This window comes from Apteryx mantelli, chromosome 2 (genome assembly GCF_036417845.1).
Source record: "Apteryx mantelli isolate bAptMan1 chromosome 2, bAptMan1.hap1, whole genome shotgun sequence".
Taxonomy (NCBI): domain Eukaryota; kingdom Metazoa; phylum Chordata; class Aves; order Apterygiformes; family Apterygidae; genus Apteryx; species Apteryx mantelli.
This window is the reverse complement of record NC_089979.1, coordinates 101,775,392-101,796,631: the sequence shown is the minus strand read 5'-3', so window position 1 is coordinate 101,796,631 and position 21,240 is coordinate 101,775,392. Positions and strand designations below refer to the sequence as shown.

Genomic DNA, 21,240 nt, shown 5'->3' with positions numbered 1-21,240 from the left:
AGAGGGAAGGCGGGCAAAGATGGGATTCAGTGGCTCTAGCTGTGATAACAAAAGCAGAGAGTGCTCTCAGCTGAGTCTTTTGATACTAATCTGGCACTCTTAATAAACCCTAAATTTACCTTAATGCAGAAAGAAGAGTATTTTTAGCTGTTTTTGAAATGTCCTCAGAGTGTTGTTTCTTGCTGATCTTTTTTGAAACTATAGTGAACTTACCTGGGAGATGTTATCTGTAATTATGCACAGTTAAACCCTGATTTTACTTGTGTTGTTTAATGAACAAGTACTGTATATATGAACAAGAAACTTGCTTACTTTGACAGCAGTCTATCTAATGGAAAATTGTCACTATGACTCTTCCCGCTAACCCTTTTGAAACCTGCGCCCCTTTTTAGCAATGTTGTCAGTTTTGTTAGCCATGACCTTTTTGCTGTTATCTTTTTTCCAGAAAAACTCTACAATTCCAATGGACGGGAGCTGAGACGGGCACTTTTCTCCTTGAAACAAATATTTCAGGTAAGTGAATGTGTTATCAGTGGCTCTCCATTGTGAGATTTGAACATGACTTGAATTTTTTATCTATGTAGGGAATAACTTACAGGTTTTGGCAAAAGAGAAAATTTTAGGACCCCATTTTTGAAGGGCATTCAGCCAGTTGCTTCTTCGGCTCTCTTCTCTTTGTGGTCTGCAAGTCTTCCCCCGTTCCTTCAGTCTTAAGAGGGCAGGACTGATTAAGGAGGAATGGCAGACTTAATGGCTGGAACCTGCTGGGAAGGGAGGGAAGAAAACTGGGAGTCTTACCTGGAAGCTTGTGCTGCTCGTTGGACAACGAGACACATAGTTCTGTATTGGGAAGACTGGAAGGAGGATGCATTAAGTGGAGCTAGAAAGCCATCGTGTGGGGTGATGGCCTGACGTTGGGCTAATCCTGTCCACAGAAATATTGCTGACAAATAGGTTAGGTTTAAGCCACACCAAAGCCTAAAAAAGAATGTGAGAAGACGTGGGACAGATCTAATGAGGAACTGAGATGTAGTGGGAGAACTCCAAAGATGTTGGAATTTAGATTTAGGTTAGATGTGAGAGGCCCCAATTTATTGATTAGCCCAGAAAGATACTTCACAGAGCTGTGACTGATCAGTTTAAGGAAAGACATGGATTCAGATATGTGTTTGTTATGGAGGAGACCTGGAATCAGCAGGACTTTGGGTCCTTTGAAGAAGGAGAAGATGTGATAGAGAAGTGATGTGGGCAATATGAGAGTGAATGGATTGAGATGCTTGGATTTCAGATCTGTTTGCCTGAAAAAGGGGAAGGACTTGGTAAAGATGCAGGACTGGAATGAATCAGGTTGAAGAGAATAGGCCAGAGAAAAGGAAAAGAAAAAGTGGGTGAGAACCAAGCATATTGCAGGTCTGATCCTAAACAGAATTCTGGGTGTCAAATTCCAATTCTGTCACTTAAATATCAGTGAAATCAATAAAAAACCCCCACATCTTCACCTTTACTAATGGGTGCGTGTGGAGGATGAAAACCTATAACTTTATTCAGCTACACTGGCAGGTGTTAGTGTTTGTAGTAGATGCAAGGATATCAGACTCTTAGTTAAGCATTTTTTGTTTTGTTTTGAAATAAACATTTGTTCTAAGAAGAACAAGAATATTTCAATAGTTCTGTAAGCTTGCAGAATTGCAAATTTCCAAAATATACAGTACTTTTTGCAGGCTTCGAAGTTAAGCATTCATTAGTAAATGACAGAATGATTTTCTGAGCAATAGGAATAGTTGGGGAAGGGATCCCATTTCAGAGAGAATTTTGGTAAATGAAAATATCTTTTGGGGTCAGAACAAAGCTCCCTGAGTTTTGAAATTTTTGGATAGGAAAGGAGTTCCAACTCCAAAACAGTCTGGTTGTTTCATGGTCACAGATTGGGAAAACCATTGCGTCTTCAAGGCATTCCCGGGAAAGGCTTTTTAGAGTCATGAAGATGCAAGCTGGATTTTCCTGTGAGCTTGCCAAGTAGGTGGACTGTGTGCTCAGAGGAAATTAGGCAGGTTTCCAAGAGATGTCTCTGATTTCTTCTCTTTTTGTTAACCACAACTCTTTTTGGGAAGTATTTGTTTGTATTTCTGTGAATTTACATATTCCATAGCTTAATTTGGGCCCTCATGCATATGTAACAGTGAGTGCTAAGCCTCTCTTCCCACCCATCCCACCACTCTCATCAAAGCCTTTTCCCAGTTCAAGTATTCATAAGTGTTCTCTCCCAGGTAGGTTTTTTGAACCTAATAAGTGTTTCTGAGCAGCTAGTACTCAGTGCTTTCAGTGGATGCACTGTTAAGGTCTCTCTCTTCTACCTGATCAGCTATTTTCATGAGAATAAATATCATTTAGATATTTATCTGTCTAATAAATGTAATGGGATGAGTTGAAAAGTAATGAGAGGGAAGGGAGAAGAGAAGCACAAAAACAAGTATTGGTGCATGAACCTTGATTACACAGGAAAACAGGATAATGGAACTAGAAGTCATACAGATAACATTTTATCCTGGTTATTTCCAGCTTTAATTTCACTCTTTGGCAAGTCAATATTATTCTCTTAACGTTTTACTTGTTACAAAGAGATGATGAGACTTTCTGTTTGAAGAGAGGCATTACCTGCCTAACTGTAAAGTAAAAATTCAGTTCAAATCTAGCTTGTTGGAAACGCACCAGGAACGAATTTAGCTTTTAAGTTAAGCTAGTCTGATAGTTTCAGAATATAATTTTCCTTGAAGAATTTGAGTTCTCTACTTTCTAATATACCTGATCTGGGGAAAAATTTGGGAATTATCTATTACCACTTTAAGTAGTAACTTCTAGTAGAATTATGGCCATTTGTTGAATGAATGTGCCCTTAGGAAAAAAATTCATACGCTATGAGAATGCAAGGACTGGTAATACATTAGTGGAAGAATTGAGAGGGAATATTCCTCAAGCTGGAGAGTATCCAGGTCATATGCTCAGATATTTGATGCAGTACACTATCAAACTGGAAAATAAGACTATGATACAAGTTCCTTTTTTACTGTCCAGCTTTGTTGTCATTAACACTAGTTACCACGTTGTTAAAGGCATCCACCAAAAATGGTTTTAGTTTGGTTTGAAAGGAACCGTGAGAGAGAGAACATAAGTGGAATTTTTCATTTTTTGTAAAGATGAGCTTTAAAAATTAGTGAAGAAAAGTACAAGTTGAGGTAATATTATAGGCCAAGCACTGTTGTCCAAGTGGTCCTACCTAATTTATTTTTTATAGTCTATAACATTAGAGTATGTTAGCATTAAAAATCTATTAGAAATCGATTTATCTACCATTGTGTTAATTTTTTTTTGAAAAGAGTGTACTTCCACGTGAATATCTGTTTAATTTTGTATCTTATTGTATTTAGTATTTTAAATTGTTCAAGAGTATGATGTTTTGGAAAATAAATATTGACTTCAAGACCAGTCTTTATTTTCATGTAATGTTCATTTTAACAATTTTCAGAAAGTTACAGAGAATTCATCATGTCTTAAAGTGCCAAAACATTTCATAACACCATGTTTTTATAATCATTTCATCATAGCAGAGTTAATTTGGCACAGCTCTGTGTCTGTATCATTTTTAATTTGAAGAACTTCAAGGTAATGTACAGTCTCTTATTTGTATTAAGTGGGAACAAGCCCAAGTTTTACATCAAAACGGAATTCCGAATAGTCAGATCTTTTTTTTTTTTTCACGCAAGGTCTCAGTGAAGCTTAGCAAGGTTTGGCAAATGCAGTGCCTTTGTTTCAGATTTTTAATGAAAGATTCATTTGGCAAGTACAAACTTGGAATTTCTCTTTGGTTTCTTATGGTGGGCTGTTTTTGGCAAAATGATAAGGGTTATGCAGAGCGTTTTTCTTTGATAGTAATGTCATTCCTGCTGTTGTAATTTCTTCTGAAAGGTTAATATATCCATAGTCACGATGTTTTACTGGATTGTAGTGCAGTAACCTTCTTCTGGTTTACCAGTGCGCTTTTCCATGAATGCATTTATAGAGTAAGGAAAGTAATATTCAGATTATGGAAGTATATTAAAAACTTGACCCTAAAGTAACTAAAAAAAAAAAAAAGTGGGTATAATTGACAATACATTGGACTGTAGTTTAGCTCCCCTTCAATTAATTCCCTGTTGCCATAGTTATTGTATTCTTGAGCTTATCAGAGATTTGTGAATTTTTAGGTACAATGTGCTAAAACTCCCAAAGGCATACAGGAACAGAATCCAGCCTAACGTGGTGCTTATCAAATTATGATCTAAAACCTTTGTCTTTTACATTATCATGATATTGTAAAAGAGGAAAAAAATACAACTTCTTAAATTACTTTATTCAATCTTTATCAATCTTAAAAGCAGGAAAAAATGGGTGAAAGTACTATAGTATATGCAGATGTATGCTATGTATTTTACATGACTTTAAAGAGGTTTATTTTACAAAACCTCTGATGTGACTAGACATAACATAAAGCAGACATGTTATAGAACCTATAAACAAAAATGTGTCTTGTAGTCACAAAGCATAGTTTAAAATTGCATCATTTTAAAATATGAATGAAGTAGGTGAGTATATGTCCCTGTAAGAAGAAGAAGAAAGTTATAAATCATGTTTCAACCACTCTGAAATCTATAACCATGTGTAAGTCTTCACAGCTTTTTAAAGTTGTGGAAAATATTTTTAATCTGTCAATGAGTTAGGTTTTCTGGAAAGCAGAGATAAAGGCTATTTTTTTGAGGTAAAAAGGCAGTTTTCTTTTAGGATTTCTTTTTTCCCTACTAAATGTCATTCAACAAATGCGGGAGGTCTGCTGTCTTCCTTGAGGAGCCTTGGTCCACAAGTTGTCCTGTGATCAGAATAACAGGCAACATAGTTCCAAAATTCTCTTACAGAATTTTCTTCTATTGTTAAAAAAAATTCATTAATCATTTAATAGTTGAGCTTTGTGTAAAATACTACAAAGACCAGCTATCTAGGGGCCCTAAAAACATTAACTAGAAGGTGTTTGGATAGACACAATCTTATCAGGAAGTGAAATCAAATGTCACCCACTGGAGCCGCTCAGGTGTTGCCAGTTGTTCTGGGGAGGGCAGGAGGCACGTTCTGGGTTTGCCTCCTGGTGTCAAGGGAGGTGGCTGCTCCTTCTGCTCTGGCGTGGATGACGGATGGTTCCTTGGGGCTGGAAGCTGTGCGAGACTTGATGTAGGGGCTGCTGTCACCGCTTGTCACTCAGGCTGCCAGCTCGCCCTCATCAGAGCCCTTTTGGAAGGTTTCTTGATTAAGCCACGAAGAAGAGACAAACTTTGGTTTCCTTCCCAAAGCTAATTTATCTTAGTTTCACATAAGAGTTTACATATCTGTCTTCATCTTATTTTACAGAGGATAAGTTTCATTCCTATTTAGAGATTACCAATAAAATATATGTCACATTAAATATTAGCAAAGTCACTTTCCCACGATCACGGACAAATACAGTGTTGTCTTTATGCCTAGACAATGTTAGGGGCTAGAATTTAAACTATTCTTAGTACTATTGTAAAACATGAAGTTTTTCCATGGCAAGGATAGCCTACAAGCCTGGGAAGGCAGCAGGTGTCATTCTTTAATTTGTGTGACTCTCTGAATTGAAACAGGAAACCTTAGTTTGTATCTACTCCAGGTTCCTCAGGTATGTAATACAAGGCAAATATGTTTAATTTGTGTTTAGCTGCCATGAACGAATGTCCCTGAATAGGGTCTGCTGTAGGCAACTTCTTGAATGAGGCATTTTCTAGTAGTTTAGTAGTTTTTAATTCCACTGTGAAGAAGGGACCCCGCACCCCCACCCCCCGCAATGAATTGGTGTATCTTCTAGCTGCTCAAGGTGCAAAGGATGCAATTTCCACCCCCCCCGTCAAGTCAATGGCCCAAAGCTCATTAGTTTCAATGTTGTCATGATTTTTACCTGGTGGTGGTGTGTATATGTGTAAATGGTCTGTGGCGAACAAATGGAGACAGCCACCACAGTATTCTTGTGTTCATTTTGCACTAAAGCGAGCTACTTACAGATTAAAAACCCAGTACTTCATCTTTTTGGGGGGAGGCCACCAAAGCTTTTCTAACTAGTAATTGTATAGGTTAATCTGTTATTGAAGTGTGATTTATTTTTATTTCTGAATGGCTCAACTTACTGAAATGGTAATAGAGTTTCTTCTCAGTTTTCTTTCTTTGAACCTGTTTTAAGAATTGTAGTAGAGTTGAATTCCCAGTCCTGAAAGAAGGAATGTGTCTGTTTAGTTTGGGTTAGATAACCAAATGGGTAGTCCAACTTTTTCAGTGGTAGAAGCTAGACAGTAACTCTAGGATCTTTCTCAGCTCAATGTGGTATTTTGCGACTTCAAGGCTAAGTGCAGTGAAAGCACCAAAAAGCAAGAGTTTTAGTGTCGCAGTAAGATGATTTCCTACCTGCAAGTTCCCCCATCTGATACCAGAAATGTGCGGGTCATGTGAAAGTGGAGAAGTTAATAACCGAAGTCAGGAACTGAAGAGGGAAAACATCACATTCAGAATAAAGAGGAAAAAGGATTTTCTTGGAGAATGTGCTAGAGATCAAGCTCACAATAATTTGGTTCTGGTAACTGAAGAACTTGGTCTTAAAATAACTGCTAAAAACAAAGGAGATATGGGAGGGACTTTGCTGTTCAGACTAAGCCCTCATCCCTTAAAGAAATTTTTTTTTTTAATCAATTTATGATGAGTAATTCTTTGGGGAATCTCAGTTATACAACCACTGAAGACATCCCTGTATTCATCTTTTAAGGTTGTGGTGTAATCTTCTATTTTCTTCTGTATGTATAAGCGCCAATATGTGTCTTCTGCAGGGACTCCTTTAATTTGAGTTTGAACTTGAAAGACTGTAGGCTGATTTTCTTTTTCCCCTTGCTTTGGGGGATTTTTTTTTTATGTATCTAAAAAGAAGAAAACTCTTGATGAAGAGAAACCCAAAATCTTAGTGGGCCAATTCTTGATTCATATACAAATGAGCCACACCTCACTAAGAAAGAAAAAGAAATGAATTAATGGGAACCAGGTGGTAATAAATGACATACTGGACCTTCAGAAAGCAATACAAGTATGAGCTGAAAGTAAGTTTCAGGTCTTATTTTTTTTCCTTTTTTAAAAAGAAACCTTTTCTAGTGAAGTATAACTTCTTAGAATAATGGCTCTTTTCTATTAGGCCTCCATGATGAAAGGATAAATTTAAGAGATTACTAAGAAAGATTTAAAGTTTTAAATCTTTTTCATAAATGTATGAAATAGTTGTTGTATTCCTGCTTACTGTACCTTTCTTTCTGTTGTTGTTGGCTGGAACTTGATCATCTAAATATACCTGAAACATCAGTTAAATACTGATTTGACCCTGAGAAATCTCAACAAATCTAATAAAGCAGTTTTTGATTCTTATCCATGACTGACTCGAGGCTTTTTTTTTAATATGATATTGGAATAGCTACATGGGTGACACTAGATGTCTTAGGTGTCTGAATATCTGTCATTCCTAAGGTATCATTCTTTGAGAAGTCTTGGCGTTACTGAAAAGGTATTCATACAAATCTCTTGTTTCAAGTTTTATATACTTTTTAAAATTCAGACAGATGAACAAATCCAAAGATCTCTCAACCTCTTTCAGATTAGAGTACTTCCCAATATCCTGAAGTTTGAAGTAAACCTATCTGTAATAAAACAACTGCATAGTTGTTTTAAGGTATTGAGTTTTTGATTTAGATTTCATGTGTTTTATTTCGGAAAGTTACGTTAAATGTTAAGACTAATTTTGCCCATGTTCTCTTTCAACTATTCAAGTTACCAGCTTATCTGAAAGAAACTGTAAAAGCGCATACTGTTTGAGATGTGCCCCAATGTAGGGGAGGTGCAAAATAGCAAGTGCTATTGTAACTTCTCTGCTTTGCTAACAGGCAACACCAACAAATGCTGTATTTGTTTTGATGATATTTTCGTAGTGCAATACAAACTGTGAACATTTCTGTTCTTGTCAAACAGCAGAATATTTATTTTCTAGAGTGAGAGTGTTTGAGAAGGGAGATTATAGGGGATTAATGGCTGTATATCAAACATTTTATTTATGGGGAGATTTCAGGACCCTCTTGTTTAAGCCAAGATGAAAATGCAGAGTTAGCAGTAGTTTGGTCTGTATTTAAAATATTTTAAAATTGGAAAGAAATAAAATTGATCTTTTAATACTTGAATGGCATAGTATATCATTAGCTGGCATCAGATGTGCTCTGTAGGTGCTTAAAAGACTGGAAAAAAATTGTTGACATTTGATGTTTGATACTTAGGCAACCAGCTCATTGCAATGATCTGCAAGAGAATTGCCACTTGAGGGTGAATTTTCTTGTGATCATCACTAGAATCCAAACTTTGCATTACAGGTTACTTAACCTCTAAAATTACCCCCATAGAAAGGAAAGGGGGAAAGTGGTCATCTTGGTGCGTGCTGTTGTAAAATGTTCCATGTAAATAGATGTAAGAATAGGAAAAAAAGGGAACAGTATAAAATTAGTGATTTCTATATGTCAAATTATGGCCACACTTCTACACAGACTGTGTACATGTAAGCTGGGAAGGTGAGAAGGCTAGAGGAGAGAAGCAAATAGGGAGAGTGTGGTGTCAGTGTGGGAAGTGTAGTGAAGAGCTTGAAGGGCACAGGAGCAAAAGCTGCGGGACAGTGTGTGAGGGGCAGTAGGGTGGCTGAAATACATTGGCAACCAGCAGAGATGGCAAATAGAAGGAGCTTCTGCTGAGGGATAAACTGGCTACTTCACGTCTGTCAAGCTCGTCACCACCAAAAAGCTTCTGCCACTGCCTCAGTTACCTCCAGCAGCTGATTGTGATTTTGGGATGTCTCCCGGTCCAGGGCACCTCCTTTCTCTAGGGACCCTTCTTCTAGCTGGGGTGGTGGTGGTGGGGGCGTGGGGGGAGGAAGACAACTGAAGCTCCCTAGTGTCCTTATCTTAGAATATTTTCTGAGAACAGTTGCCCAGCATCAGAAAGTGAAAATACTTTATCTTCGAGAGACCAATGCTTTGTGACTATAGAAACTCTCCTCCTCACTGCCTGAGCACTGCGTTTGGTTCATGTTCTACAACTAGTACTCTGACTCAAAGCAGAGCAGAGGTTTAATGGATTAATATAAGATTTGACTGCTTTAATCACTGGCTATCTGCTCCATGCACAGAACTCAGTTTGGTAGCTGCTTAAATAAATTTAGGCTGAAACGGCAGTAGAATCTAGAGGGACTCAGGAATACAGATACTTGTGTATATATAAATACATGCGTGTGTGTGTGGTTAGGATGATTTTCTTCACAATTTGTTTGCTGTAGATGACATGGTTCTTAAAATGTGCTGAAATAAGCAGTGACAATTGAACTAGGTAGTATCAGACACTTCTGGATTTGCGATACAGTATTTTAATTTTGGAGTCTAAAGAAAAGAACTATAGTTTGAAGTGTGGGAAAGTAACTATAAATTATATCTTGGCGGTCCATGCTGCTTCAATCACTTCCTGACCATGTTTGTTCAGTTTTCAAGCCAAAATGAGATTTTTCTAACTGCAAACATTGCTAGCCAATCTTGATCTATAAAATGCAACCTGTTGCTTAACCAATAAAAAAGCTGGACTCCAGAAATGGTCTGGGATTTGTTTCTAATACAGCACAACGTAACTCTTCTATTACTACATCATTGTAGTCTCGTTGATGGGAGTAATTATTTTGCTGGTAACTTTAGCAGATGTGATGCACACTGAAGGCAGGTAGTAACAGTTATAAATATTAATTCTTGTGGAGACATTATTGTGGTATATATCAAACATAGACTCTGGGGTCCTATTGGTAGCTAGGTGGCTGAAAGAGGGCCAAGAGGAACTTGCTGTTGTTTTTCCATTGCTACTGGGGCAGAACACTGTATAAACATTTTAAATTATAGGCACCTGTGGGCATCAAGGCTCTCAGACAATGGAAGTACGGTGTGGTCACAGCTGTGCGCTTCCACGTACTGCTAAGGCAGTCGGATTAGGAGCCAGCTATGGTGATTATGCATATTGTAGCCGGAACCGGAGAAATACTAAAGAAAGGTCAGTTGTGTTCTATTCCCTTTGCACTACTAGAAATACAAGGGGGCACATAAGGCAGACCAGAGGACCTGGACCATCATCGATAGTGTTATTAACGACTGGAAACCTGGATTCTATCATTCTTCCTGTATTTGCTTGCTAGCGGAGGGGCCTTTTAAAGTATATTGGGCAATGGTGCCGCATTTTACACTCTTGTCATAGAGAGCAAGATGCATTGTCATTTGAGATTTATACCCGCAAAAGCCTGGAGTTGCACGTGCTTTGCTCTTTGACCTGCCTCCTTCCTCCCTTTCCTCCCCAGTCAGCTGCTGTCCCTCTGCAGCTAATTTACATCCCCAAATGAATAAAGCCTAATCCCCAACCCTTAATCCTCCTAAGCCCAGCTGAACTTTGTGATCCTATCTTGACTTTGCAGGAGAAATAAAAGGTGGGGAGGGAATGTCTTTTCACTTTTGAAAAGGGTGCCTATCAATTACATTTTGAGGGGGGAGTTTCTGTGAGTGGGCTGGCATTTTAGTGATCCGTATATATTTTTTTTGCTTGCTATTTTATTTTTTTCACATGAGCAGAATCACCCAGGATTTCTGTTTCAGCATATACTCCTGGTAGGGGGAATCTGAGGAAGAGGAGTTTTCAAGGAGAGATTGCTTCTTATGTATTAATGCAGAGACCAGACAGCACACTTTTACGACATAATATTGATAGTTGTGAATGAAGATTCCTAGCTTTCCTCTTAAAAAGTAGCAAATTTTGACTTCTGGAGCCACTCAACATCTGAATGAGCCCTTCTTGCCCTATTGGTACATTGCCACCCTCTTGCCCCAAAAGATTTCAAACTGCAGAGGAGGCTGCTCTTCAGCTTTCAGTCAGGTAGGGATGAAATTTCTCCTCTCACGCTACCCTGTATGGTGAAATGGCAGGATTAATCTTGTCCTTTGCCAAATGGTCACATGAATTATCATGACATTAAGACATGAATGCAGTATATTTTTGTGAAGTTATGATTTTTGGTCTAAAGACAAAATCACAGCTAGACCAAGAATCAAATTGGAGTTTGTCTCTTAATAGGGCTCTTATGGAGTGACAGGACAGAGAGTGAAGCTCTTATTCTGATCTGAAGTGCATCAGTCGTTATGGTTCAGAGCGTGAATGGAGCCCCCTCCTGTAGCCTGGTAGTCAAAAAAATTTTTTTTTCCTCCCTGCTATTTGTGCTTAGCAAGAAGATCCATGTGGCTATGACTAGTACTCTTGCTGCCCATACTGTTGTCACTTTTAGGCTAGATGATTGCAACTTTTGCATTTGGAAAGCTTGGTCAGTAAGAAATGCGATTGCTTGCTTATTATTTAATGTGTCATGTGGAGAGTATAGTCTGGGAAACCCCATGGTTCCTGAATTAAACACATGAACCTTATAAAGTGTGCAACATGTAACTTTGTAACAGAAACAGGTGAGAGATGTATAGAATAAGATTAAATATGACAATGCTCAAGCAACCAAAAACAATGGGAGAGCTTTTAGGACAAAAGGAGAAAAACATAAAAATGAGGTTTGCTTTGGATATATCATAGACAAGCCTCTTGTTATGATTCCTTGAAAAGAGAGTACATTGCACAGCTGTTAGCCACGTAAAAGAGAGATATGTATGTGGATGTCCAAATGTGACTATGGAGTTACTAATCCAGTTTCCCCAAATACTTAAATACTTGGAATATAGCTTTCACCAGTGCTAGTTACAGCTATGAAAAAAAATTTATTAGAAATTTATTAGAAAAAAGAAAAAGCTTCTCCTCTTGAGAAACTGTGTTCCACAACCTTGATTCTTCTTAGAAAGAGAAAAGGTTTCAGGTGACCGAAAAATAATCGTGCTTTGGGGAGAAGTTTTCAAACATCTGATTATGGGGTCATAAATCTTTGCGATATTAGCGGAGGAGTCCATTTCCATACCCAATGGCAACCTTTCCCTCCCTCCCTCTAACCGTTATCACCCATGCAGGGCAGCTACTTGTGCACAGCGTTGCTGCGCTCGCTGTCTATCCCGCACAATGAATGTGCTCCTCCTGGAAATCCGAACCCCGCGCCGCTGCCGGAGAATAGCCTTGACTCTTGAGGTCGCCTCACTTGGCAAGTCAGTGAGTTAACGGGTCTGAAAAGATTTCCCTGGAACAAAATGGATGTAAACAGTCTCCTCTCGATTTGGCGTATGTGGGCCTGGAGTCCTTTCATCTTCCTTTGCACATTCCAGATATTGGCTTCTCCCCTCGCCCCGCGTATACACAATGGAATAGATAATGCACTGAGCTCAAATTTATGTCTAGTGCATGATGTGTTTGTACTCTGCTTCATTACACCTTCGTTCTCCCTTTTATTTGGGACGGGAGAAGTACCTTAAAAGCCTTTTTAAAATCAGGTTTGATTTGTTTATTCAGTGCTTTTCAAAAGTAGTCTGGTTAAAGTCCCTCAGCCGCTTCATTTCCTCTGCAGTTCTGCTGCAATATATCTCATTTCAGTCAAGGATGACTCTATGCTGTAGCAGTTTACTCCTTCAGCTGCTTTGAGAAAGTTCCAGAAGGCAGATTTCACAATTTTCATTTTAAAGGAGCTTGTTTTTTTTTTTTTTTTTTTTAAATTTTAAGCATTTAATTCACAAAATATGTCATGCTGAAGATCTATTTTACATTGCTAAATTTTCCCCAGGTGATATTCTAATGTTCATTCACCATTAAATATTTAGAATATCTTAGAGTTATAAAGGGTATTTTTGTTTTTATCTTTCACTGAATGTCAACAGCCCCTTAATCACTATGTGCTATTGAAAATTTTTGCTCTTTCTTGGGTCTGAGCTGAAGTTCACTGAGGTTAGACTACTGTTAACTTCTCTAGCATAGGGATAATTTTTTTAATATCATTTAAATGTCCTTTATTTTTCCAAAATGGCCATGTTAGGTCTGCCAACAAATCTTGGAACCTGTAAACCACAGTTGTTATTCTTTTTGTCTGTTTTTCCAATCTTGTTATTTGATCATGAGTCAAAACAGAATAGATTTCTTTCTCAAATCAAGGATATTGCGAGCGTACTTTTCAGAAGTTGTTGCAAGATCAAGATTTCTGCCAGTGTATCAATAAATACGCTCTGAGCTAGGGAGCCGTTACCAACTGAAACAGTCATTACAGTTATAATCTCACTCAGTGGTTCATATTGTTATATTTCTTGTTTCTCTTTAATTGGACCTATGGTCCAATAAAATAGTTGTCTGTCATCATATTTCTGGAAAAACTAGGGTGTTTTTCCCACAGCTTTTGGCTCTGTACTGTGTTACTACTTGTTGCTAAATTCTCTCACTTCTGCATCCTTCCGTGCTTTCTCTCCCTTGCCCCTGCTTCTGCACTGCCCACTCCAGGTAGAGGAAACCTGGCACCTTTTCTGTTTAGTAGCCCAAAACTTGGATCCGTTGACCTTGGCATACAAATTAGCTCACTTCCTAGGCACTGGGAATGGCAGGTAAACTCCTCTAGTGTGTAGACTTAGTTTATCCTAACTGTGAATAAACTTTACTTTAAGCTTAGCTGACAAATTCCAGGGATTTGTTCCTCTTTTTAGAATTTTAGGAGAAGCAAGCTTCAAAAGTCTCGAAGAATGAGAGCTCACTCGAGTTCCTTTGAGTAAAAACAGCTTATGTGAAGGGCTACATGGGAGGCAGCAGTTGTGTGGCTCTCGGGGGTGGGCAAGGAGGAATCTCCTCTGGGGTCCCCTGGGTCTGCTCCTGCCTCCCAGAGCTGCTGCAGGTGAATCTCCATCGTACTGGGGGAGCTGAACGTAGCTTGTCGTTCAGTGTGAGCTGGCTTACATGCACACACATTTAGTTATGTGTTTACTTGTAGATGCTTGGTTTAAAGTCAAGTACCTCAAGTTCGGTGTGGGGGGGGGGGCAAACCTGAGATATGGCTTTGATCAGCAGAAGGCGTTTTATCGGGGGTCCTTTTCTTGTTGAAGCTTATTTCTGCGGGGCTCCAGTCATTGTAAAATTGTGCTGGAAGTTTGCCTTAAGAATTTGGGCAATGTTTGCTGCACAAATTAACTTGAGGTAAATAGCTGGAGATTTAGAGCTCAGCCAACTCAATGATGGCGGCTGGGAAGGGCTCTGCAGAGGCCATTGCTAGGGACAGAGCTGCCGGAGGTGCGCGTGCCCCTGCCCCATGCGCCTCCTGCGTGTCAGGACAGGCTCCATAGGTGGTGGCTCTTTAGGCTGGTGCCTTGGTCAAAGGTACAACAGACCTTCTCTCTATATAAAGAAAAATGCACCACCTGCAAAAAATAAAACAGCAAGAGTAGGAAATAAATAAAATTTTGAGTGTGAACCTGTATAGCAGTGGATTTTATCTTGCATATTTTGAGTTTTTATCACATATTTTTGGAAAGTTGTGGGGAATGTTTGTATGCTTTCTTTTTATATAAAGGATAAATAATTGTATCGTGTGATAAATTTGTATACATATATATGAATGTATAAAATATATTTAAATTAGTTTAACAAATTTTACTTTTGCTTCACTTTCTCCTACAATATTAAAAATATTTTTTCTGTAATTTCTAAATGTCTCATGAATTGCCAGATCACCTTGCAATTTTCAAGTATCCTATTTCACCAGCCTTTAATATGACACAACTCTAATGAAAGAAATAAATTTCTAAGAAATAAATTGTCAGGCTGAAAGAAATTCGCAATCAGTGAATTGTCAGGTTAAAGAAACTTATTTTAGTTGATTTGGCAGTTTTATAAGTTATTGTATGTGGCAAATTCAGAAATCATTCTAAACAAAGCTATTTATCTACTGTCTAGATCTTGGCTACTCAGAATTGCAATACTGGAAAGCTGAAATTTCTATCTCTAATATGCTTCTGTGCATGAAAATATATATGAGCAGTCATTTAAAAATGATCAAATGAAGGGATTCAGCAAGTATGATGATTTTGTCCGCAGAGCAGTTCTGTTCTATTAATATTTTAGATTGGTTGCATGCTTAATTTATATAGCTAATTCATTAAGTGCTGTTTAATCAAGTTTTTAGTAGCTTTCTGTTTGTCTACATGAGCCTTGTGTAAGGTGAGAAGGGAGGCTTCAGACACTGTGCCCTCTGTTCCCTGGGCATGGCAGTCTGCACGTAGCTCCAAGCAATGCCCTGTGCTCCTTGGTATATGATACAATGTCACTTGGTTGCCCTGAGTAAAGGACTGGTGGTCAAAAAGTGAGTTGCTTTAAGAGTTGAACTACCATCAAATTATTAGTCTTGGTCCTTCATGCTATTTCATTAATGAGAATAGCAGCAAGAGCTCTGAGCTGTTAGTGCTGTTATTAATTATCAATATTATCAGTGGTACTTCTTCCAGGTTCTGTTGTGTTTGTGCTTATATTTTAGAATAGATTCTTAAGCCTCTGCTTTATGTAGCTTGTTAAAGATAAATATGGAACTAGCAATACCAATTGTACACAGCTCGTGTAATTTAAAGTTGCATCCATATTATAAATGAGCAGTAGGTCACTTGTGTGCAAGGGCAACTCAATTTTAAGTGCTGTAAATTTTATGCTAAGTGGAGCTAGACAGGGCTGCTCTAAGGTGACATTTAATGCACGTTGACGACTTAAACGCCTGCTGTAATTGGCTGGTATTTTTACATTAAGGGAAAATGCTAGTGATTGAATTTGTATTATTTAAAAAACAGAGAAAAGGCTCACTTAAACATAAGAAATAGTTTAGGAAAGGAAGTAAGCTTTTGATGAAATTATAGTATCGGGTGGGAAGTCTGCAGACTTTTATAAAGAAAAGTAAATGACAATTGAAGTCAGATGTTTTACTAATACTAATCTTCCATAGTTGACTTAGAGGTAAAAGGTAAAGGTGAATGTGTTTCTTGCCTTGCATAGATGCATTTCATTCTGATTTTGAAATGTCTTCTATGACATCTTTCAGAAAGACTTGCTTAAATCATCTGAAAACATAAAGACAATGTTACAGGCCTGTGTTTGGTTTTACATTATGATATACCCTGTTGCCTTGTCTTTTGAAATTGTAATGCAGCTTTCTCTCTCTTTTGCGGCAGGATGACAAGGACTTGGTTCATGAGTTTGTGGTGGCTGAAGGTCTGACTTGCTTGATCAAGGTGGGAGCAGAGGCAGACCAGAACTATCAGAACTACATCTTGAGAGGTAAAAATGCTCCAAAAGCTGTTTTTATTGCTCTGAATCTTTCTCAGGTCTGCTATGACTGCCACATCCAGCATCTGTAACACGTTTCTCAGATCGCTCCAGATTCTTGCATGTTATGTGGGAAATTTAAGGGATGGTGGTGGGGGCTAGCACTCATCACGGAGCAGGATGAGTGTGTGCAATTTTCATCTAACAAGGAAACTCAAGCTGGAAACTGGGAGAGCTGCTTTAGTATTTTGAAGAACTATGAGTAAGGGGAGAACACTCATACCAAGGGATCTTTACTGCTGCATGATCTCACAGTAAACAGAGACAGTAACAAGTATATAATTGTGGTGGATTGCTCATCTGAATTTTCTCAGACTGACATATATAACTATCTTTAAAAATGTCAATTTGATATATTTAGCTGCCAAAGCTCAATCTACAAATTGAGGAGTAAAAAAATATATACAAAAATAAGGAGAAGGATTGTTTAGATAACCTAATTCTAAGTTTTTGAGGATTTGAGTAGTAAGTGGAACTTCATGTAAAGAACTTGAAGATTAGATCTGTACAAATACCAGCATGTTAGGATGTGTAAGAAACCAAACCACTGCCACAAAAATTATTTTCAGTGCCAGTAGCTGAGCAGTGATATAAACTTACTTGGATGATAGCCTGCATATACTCAGAAGTAAAAGACTATGAACCACAATAAAACTAGACAAGCACACAAAAAACGTGAAAGAAAAAGATTCCCTCTTTAAAGATGAAAAAAAAAAATGTTTCTAGGAGGCAATTAGCCATAGGTGTTCTCAGAAAATATGGACTGGAATCAAATTAAAGGTGCTGTATTGGCCAGCCTGGCCTTCAGTCCAGTGTTTCACTCCCATGTCAGCTCAGCATTGATCTCCCTCAGCTGGATGATGTCTTCCCCCTTCAGCTGGTTGTGCAGCCAAATATTGCAAATTCAAAACAGGGAAACCTAATAGGCATTTACAGTACCTGAGTGTCCAGGTGGCTTCATAATACAAACGCAGGATAGCCCTGCAATCTGTCTTTGCCAGGATCAGATCAGATCCAGGGCATGGAGCCTCAGAGTTGACAGAATGATCTACTAATATCAGAGAAGTCGGTCGCATCTGAGTGATCTTAGCACAGTATTATGTGTATCTTCAGCTTACTGAGAGCTCGTTTGACATTCAGGAGTGGATTAAGAAGAATTGAAACTTCCCTTCCCATAGATTGCTTTTCAACAGGAATGAAACGCTGTATGTATGTTACCAGAGACGACCCCAGTGCAGCCAGAATTCAGGGAGGATCACTATGGTTCCTTTCCTGGTGTGTGGTGTCTGTAGCTGTGCTGTGCTTAAGAGCTTGAATCCATGTCTGCTGAAGTTATTGAGCTTCCACTGAATTCAGCGACTGATATAGCAGAGCCTTAGTGCTAATGTCCATGGCATTGCACCAAGGAAACTGCGACTTTGGCTGTTGCATTGGTATTAGCAAGTAGTCACTGTTCCTTTAAAAAACTAAAACTAAAACTTCCCATGCATAAGTATGCCGTATAGCTAAGAATCTTGTTACAGGAAGACTTTTAGGACTTCGTACCATCTAAAGAGAGGTTTCTTTTCTGTTTTTTTTCCTATTTTGCTGGTTCATGAAGCTGAGGTTTCCCTCTGCATAGTTAGTATATCCTAGTATCTATTACAGCAATACAATATTCAGTATTTTTCTGTGTAACTTGGGTTTTATTTTAGAAATGAAATCTATGTTTTGATTGTCTTTCAGGAAGTTCAAAGCTTGTTTCAACTCCAAGTTTTTGTCAGCTGGTTTTTGGTTCCAGGAACCAGTGTGTGCTTTCCAAATAGGTCTGCATGTGCAGTGAGATAAAGAGAGGTTTGGAAGTATAGCATAGCCAGTCTTATCCAAATGTATTGAGGAGGCTACCGAAAAGAAACATTAAATACATCATGTAAGATGATTTTTCTGGTATGTTGTTTTTAGAAGGTCATAGTAAATGGCTGAATTTTTTGTGCCAGTTTTGTGTGTTATTGCGGTGCTTCATTTTGCTAAGCAGAAAGTGCTGAGTGTGTATACGTATGTAAATATTACCAAAAATGCATCACAGTTAACACTAAGATGGTCCCGTAAGCTCTGAACTCGGTGTTAAGTTGCAGAGGTAAAACAACAAAAGGAGCCATTGTCCTGCAGTTTTTCAGCCTTCCAGCTGTGGTGTCCTTGTCTACAGTCCCTTTTGGGATGGGATATATCCTCCTTATTTGCACCAGACTTAACCTGAACAAAAAAGGGATGCAATTTCTCCTTCATTCCATATTCCAGCTAAATTCCTTCCTTAACTTTCTTTTAATTCACTGTTTGCCTCTTGTGATCCTAACACAGCTTGCGGTGCTGACGGTAAACAGCAACCTTGGCCTCAACGTTGCCTGCTCTTCCAGGGCTCACCAATGCAGTGCTACCCGTGTTCTTGACTACATGGGTTCTGAGTATTTTCTGTGAAATTGTTTGCCTGCACTCTGTCAAGAAATATTTTGTACCTAGAAGTGCAAATAGGGTGGAATTATATGTATATGTAAACGTTACAGGTAGTTCAAGGTCATTGTGCATTCTCAGGTGCTAAAGTTATTTCTTGAGAGCATTGCTTTCCTTTTTTTCTGAAGGTCTGTGGTGTTTCACTCAAACGCTTCCTGACTGCAAATTGCTACTTAATGGTTTTGACTTGGTTCAAGGCAGAATGAGCTGCCAAAAAAAAGACTAAGTATGAGTCACAAAAGTTTTAGTTACTTTAATGGGTAAGTGAATAGAAGATAACAGTGTGCTTTTTAGGTGCGATACAGAGCAACCAAGACAGTTTATTGTCAAGTGCTGAAGAGTGACCATTTATTTCTGCTAGGATCCCATGAAGTAGGATTGTTTGACAGGACTTTTCCCAAAATGTTCTCTTTTCTCAGTGTATAGTCTATAGGCCCCGAAACAGCAGTAGTCAGAGCTTCTCACTCAAGTTGTTCTGTTGAAATATTGTTTAGAACACAGCTTTTGTTCCTCCTTACTTACTAGTTCTTTGGCTTAAATTTACTCTGAGACGTTCCTTCAAATTTTTGTGGAAATATAAAGAAATGATGAGTTTTGTGCATATGGGTGGATGGATTCCATAGAAACAGGAATGCTTTTCTTCTTTCTTTCCCCCCGTCCCCCCTTGAGAATTTCTGTAAGGATGATAAATTCACTCATAATGCTGTGTAGTGCACTAGTAACTGTGGTTAAATGTTTCTGTACCAATGAAAAGATTGCAGTATGATGGGTGTTGCCTGAACATTCAAAAACATGTGGAAATGGGTCAAAGATAGAGGAGAATGTCCACAATTGATGATATAGATGATATTTTGAAGGTACTTTGGATATCATTTTAAACACATCTCTCTTCTGTTTCTGCCACAGAATGAAAGAGCAACATCTGAAATGTAATGGCTGAGCGTAGACTAAAGAATTGATAAAATTGTGGTAGTCTTCACAGTGCTGTTGGGAAGGTGAGAAAGGAAAACAGTTTGTGTAGGCCCAGGATTAAGTGTTATGAAAATACACTAGATAAGTAAGGCAGGGGGTGCTTAGGGGTGAGCCCACTGGCACCGTGCTGTGAGCAGCTCTGCCCACTGGGGTTCGGGCCCTTGGTCCACAGAGAGAAGGCTGCCAAAAGTTCATCTGGCCTTTTTGCAAAGCTTATTTGAGTGCCTGGATCCCTACTTGCCTGTTTGTGGATTCAGATCAGTGTTCAGTGTTGTCCAGAATTAGATGAAAGCTGGAAAGTTCATTCCTGTGGTCTGAAAACACAAGCTAGGTATCCAAACAGGGAGAGGCCTTGACCATGCTACAGCAAAAAATGTCAAAGAACTAAGGCTGAGGAAAAAATTGGGCCATCAGGCAGTGCTTATCCTAGAGCATCTTTAAGGGAATTCTGCCTTCAGATACAGTGTTCAGATTTAGTGAGTTACTCCTGCAGCAAAGTAAATCTAAATCCATGCCTGTGGTGTTTTTTAACTATTCAATACAAGTGTAGCTAACAAAGTCAAAAGGAAAAGGTGAAGAGAAATTGCTCTGTGGTAAAAGATACTGGTTGTAAAGCAGAATGATTTTGCTATTTGAATTTGAAGTTAGTGGTCTGTTTGTTATTTGTGGTGTTTAAATATACAGAACGCTCTGACGCAGATGTCCAGATAGTGGGTCAGGTAGCTAAGGTGAACAGGCAAGGGGCTCAATCACAGGCATGTCACTAGGGCCACCGGCAATTAGGCCTATTTATAAAACTAGCAGCATGTGATTTCACCTGTGCACCAACTTTGGAGCAAACGGCAGTGCTGCACATTCTAGGAAAGCTGATTAAATTCCTGAAACAACTCAGTCCTGTATGGTACAAAGACCGTCTGGTTCCTATCTGTCGCTGGGACACTGAGTGCTCAAAGATGTCCAGAAGTTAGAGGAAGCAGAAAGTGTGAGGGAAGTTTTGCAAGCAGACAGTAGAAGCTGCTGATTATAACCCTCTTGTTCTAAAAGCCAACCATGAAGTTATCAGGAAATTGGTGGCATTTCTGCATCAAGCCAACTACTACTTGAAATGCTTGGGGTTTATAGTTGTGTTCTCTGTAACATGGGGGTTGATGCATTTCCAAGAATCAGCTGGCTGTTTTTACCTAACAGATCCCTCATTATTGCCAGGACCTGGAGACTTCCAGTGCTCTTGAATTTTCCTCCCTCACCCAGATAGATTATGTGGCTTTGGCCTTTTGTGTTGAAGGTTAAGTATTACATAGAGTTTAGGATGGGGAAGCGGGTGCTTCTGCAGTAAAT

The 21,240-nt window shown here is 38.7% G+C and overlaps 1 protein-coding gene across 1 annotated transcript in view; it reads left to right on the top strand.

The window, feature by feature from the left end:
• The window catches only part of LOC106492840 (FH1/FH2 domain-containing protein 3-like), a 292,303-nt gene that overhangs the window by 184,449 nt on the left and 86,614 nt on the right, over positions 1-21,240 (top strand). Inside the window, exons 3-4 of the mRNA XM_067291169.1 lie at positions 446-513; positions 16,290-16,395. Coding sequence (XP_067147270.1) covers positions 446-513; positions 16,290-16,395 — 174 coding nt within the window. The remainder of the gene's footprint in view (positions 1-445; positions 514-16,289; positions 16,396-21,240) is intronic.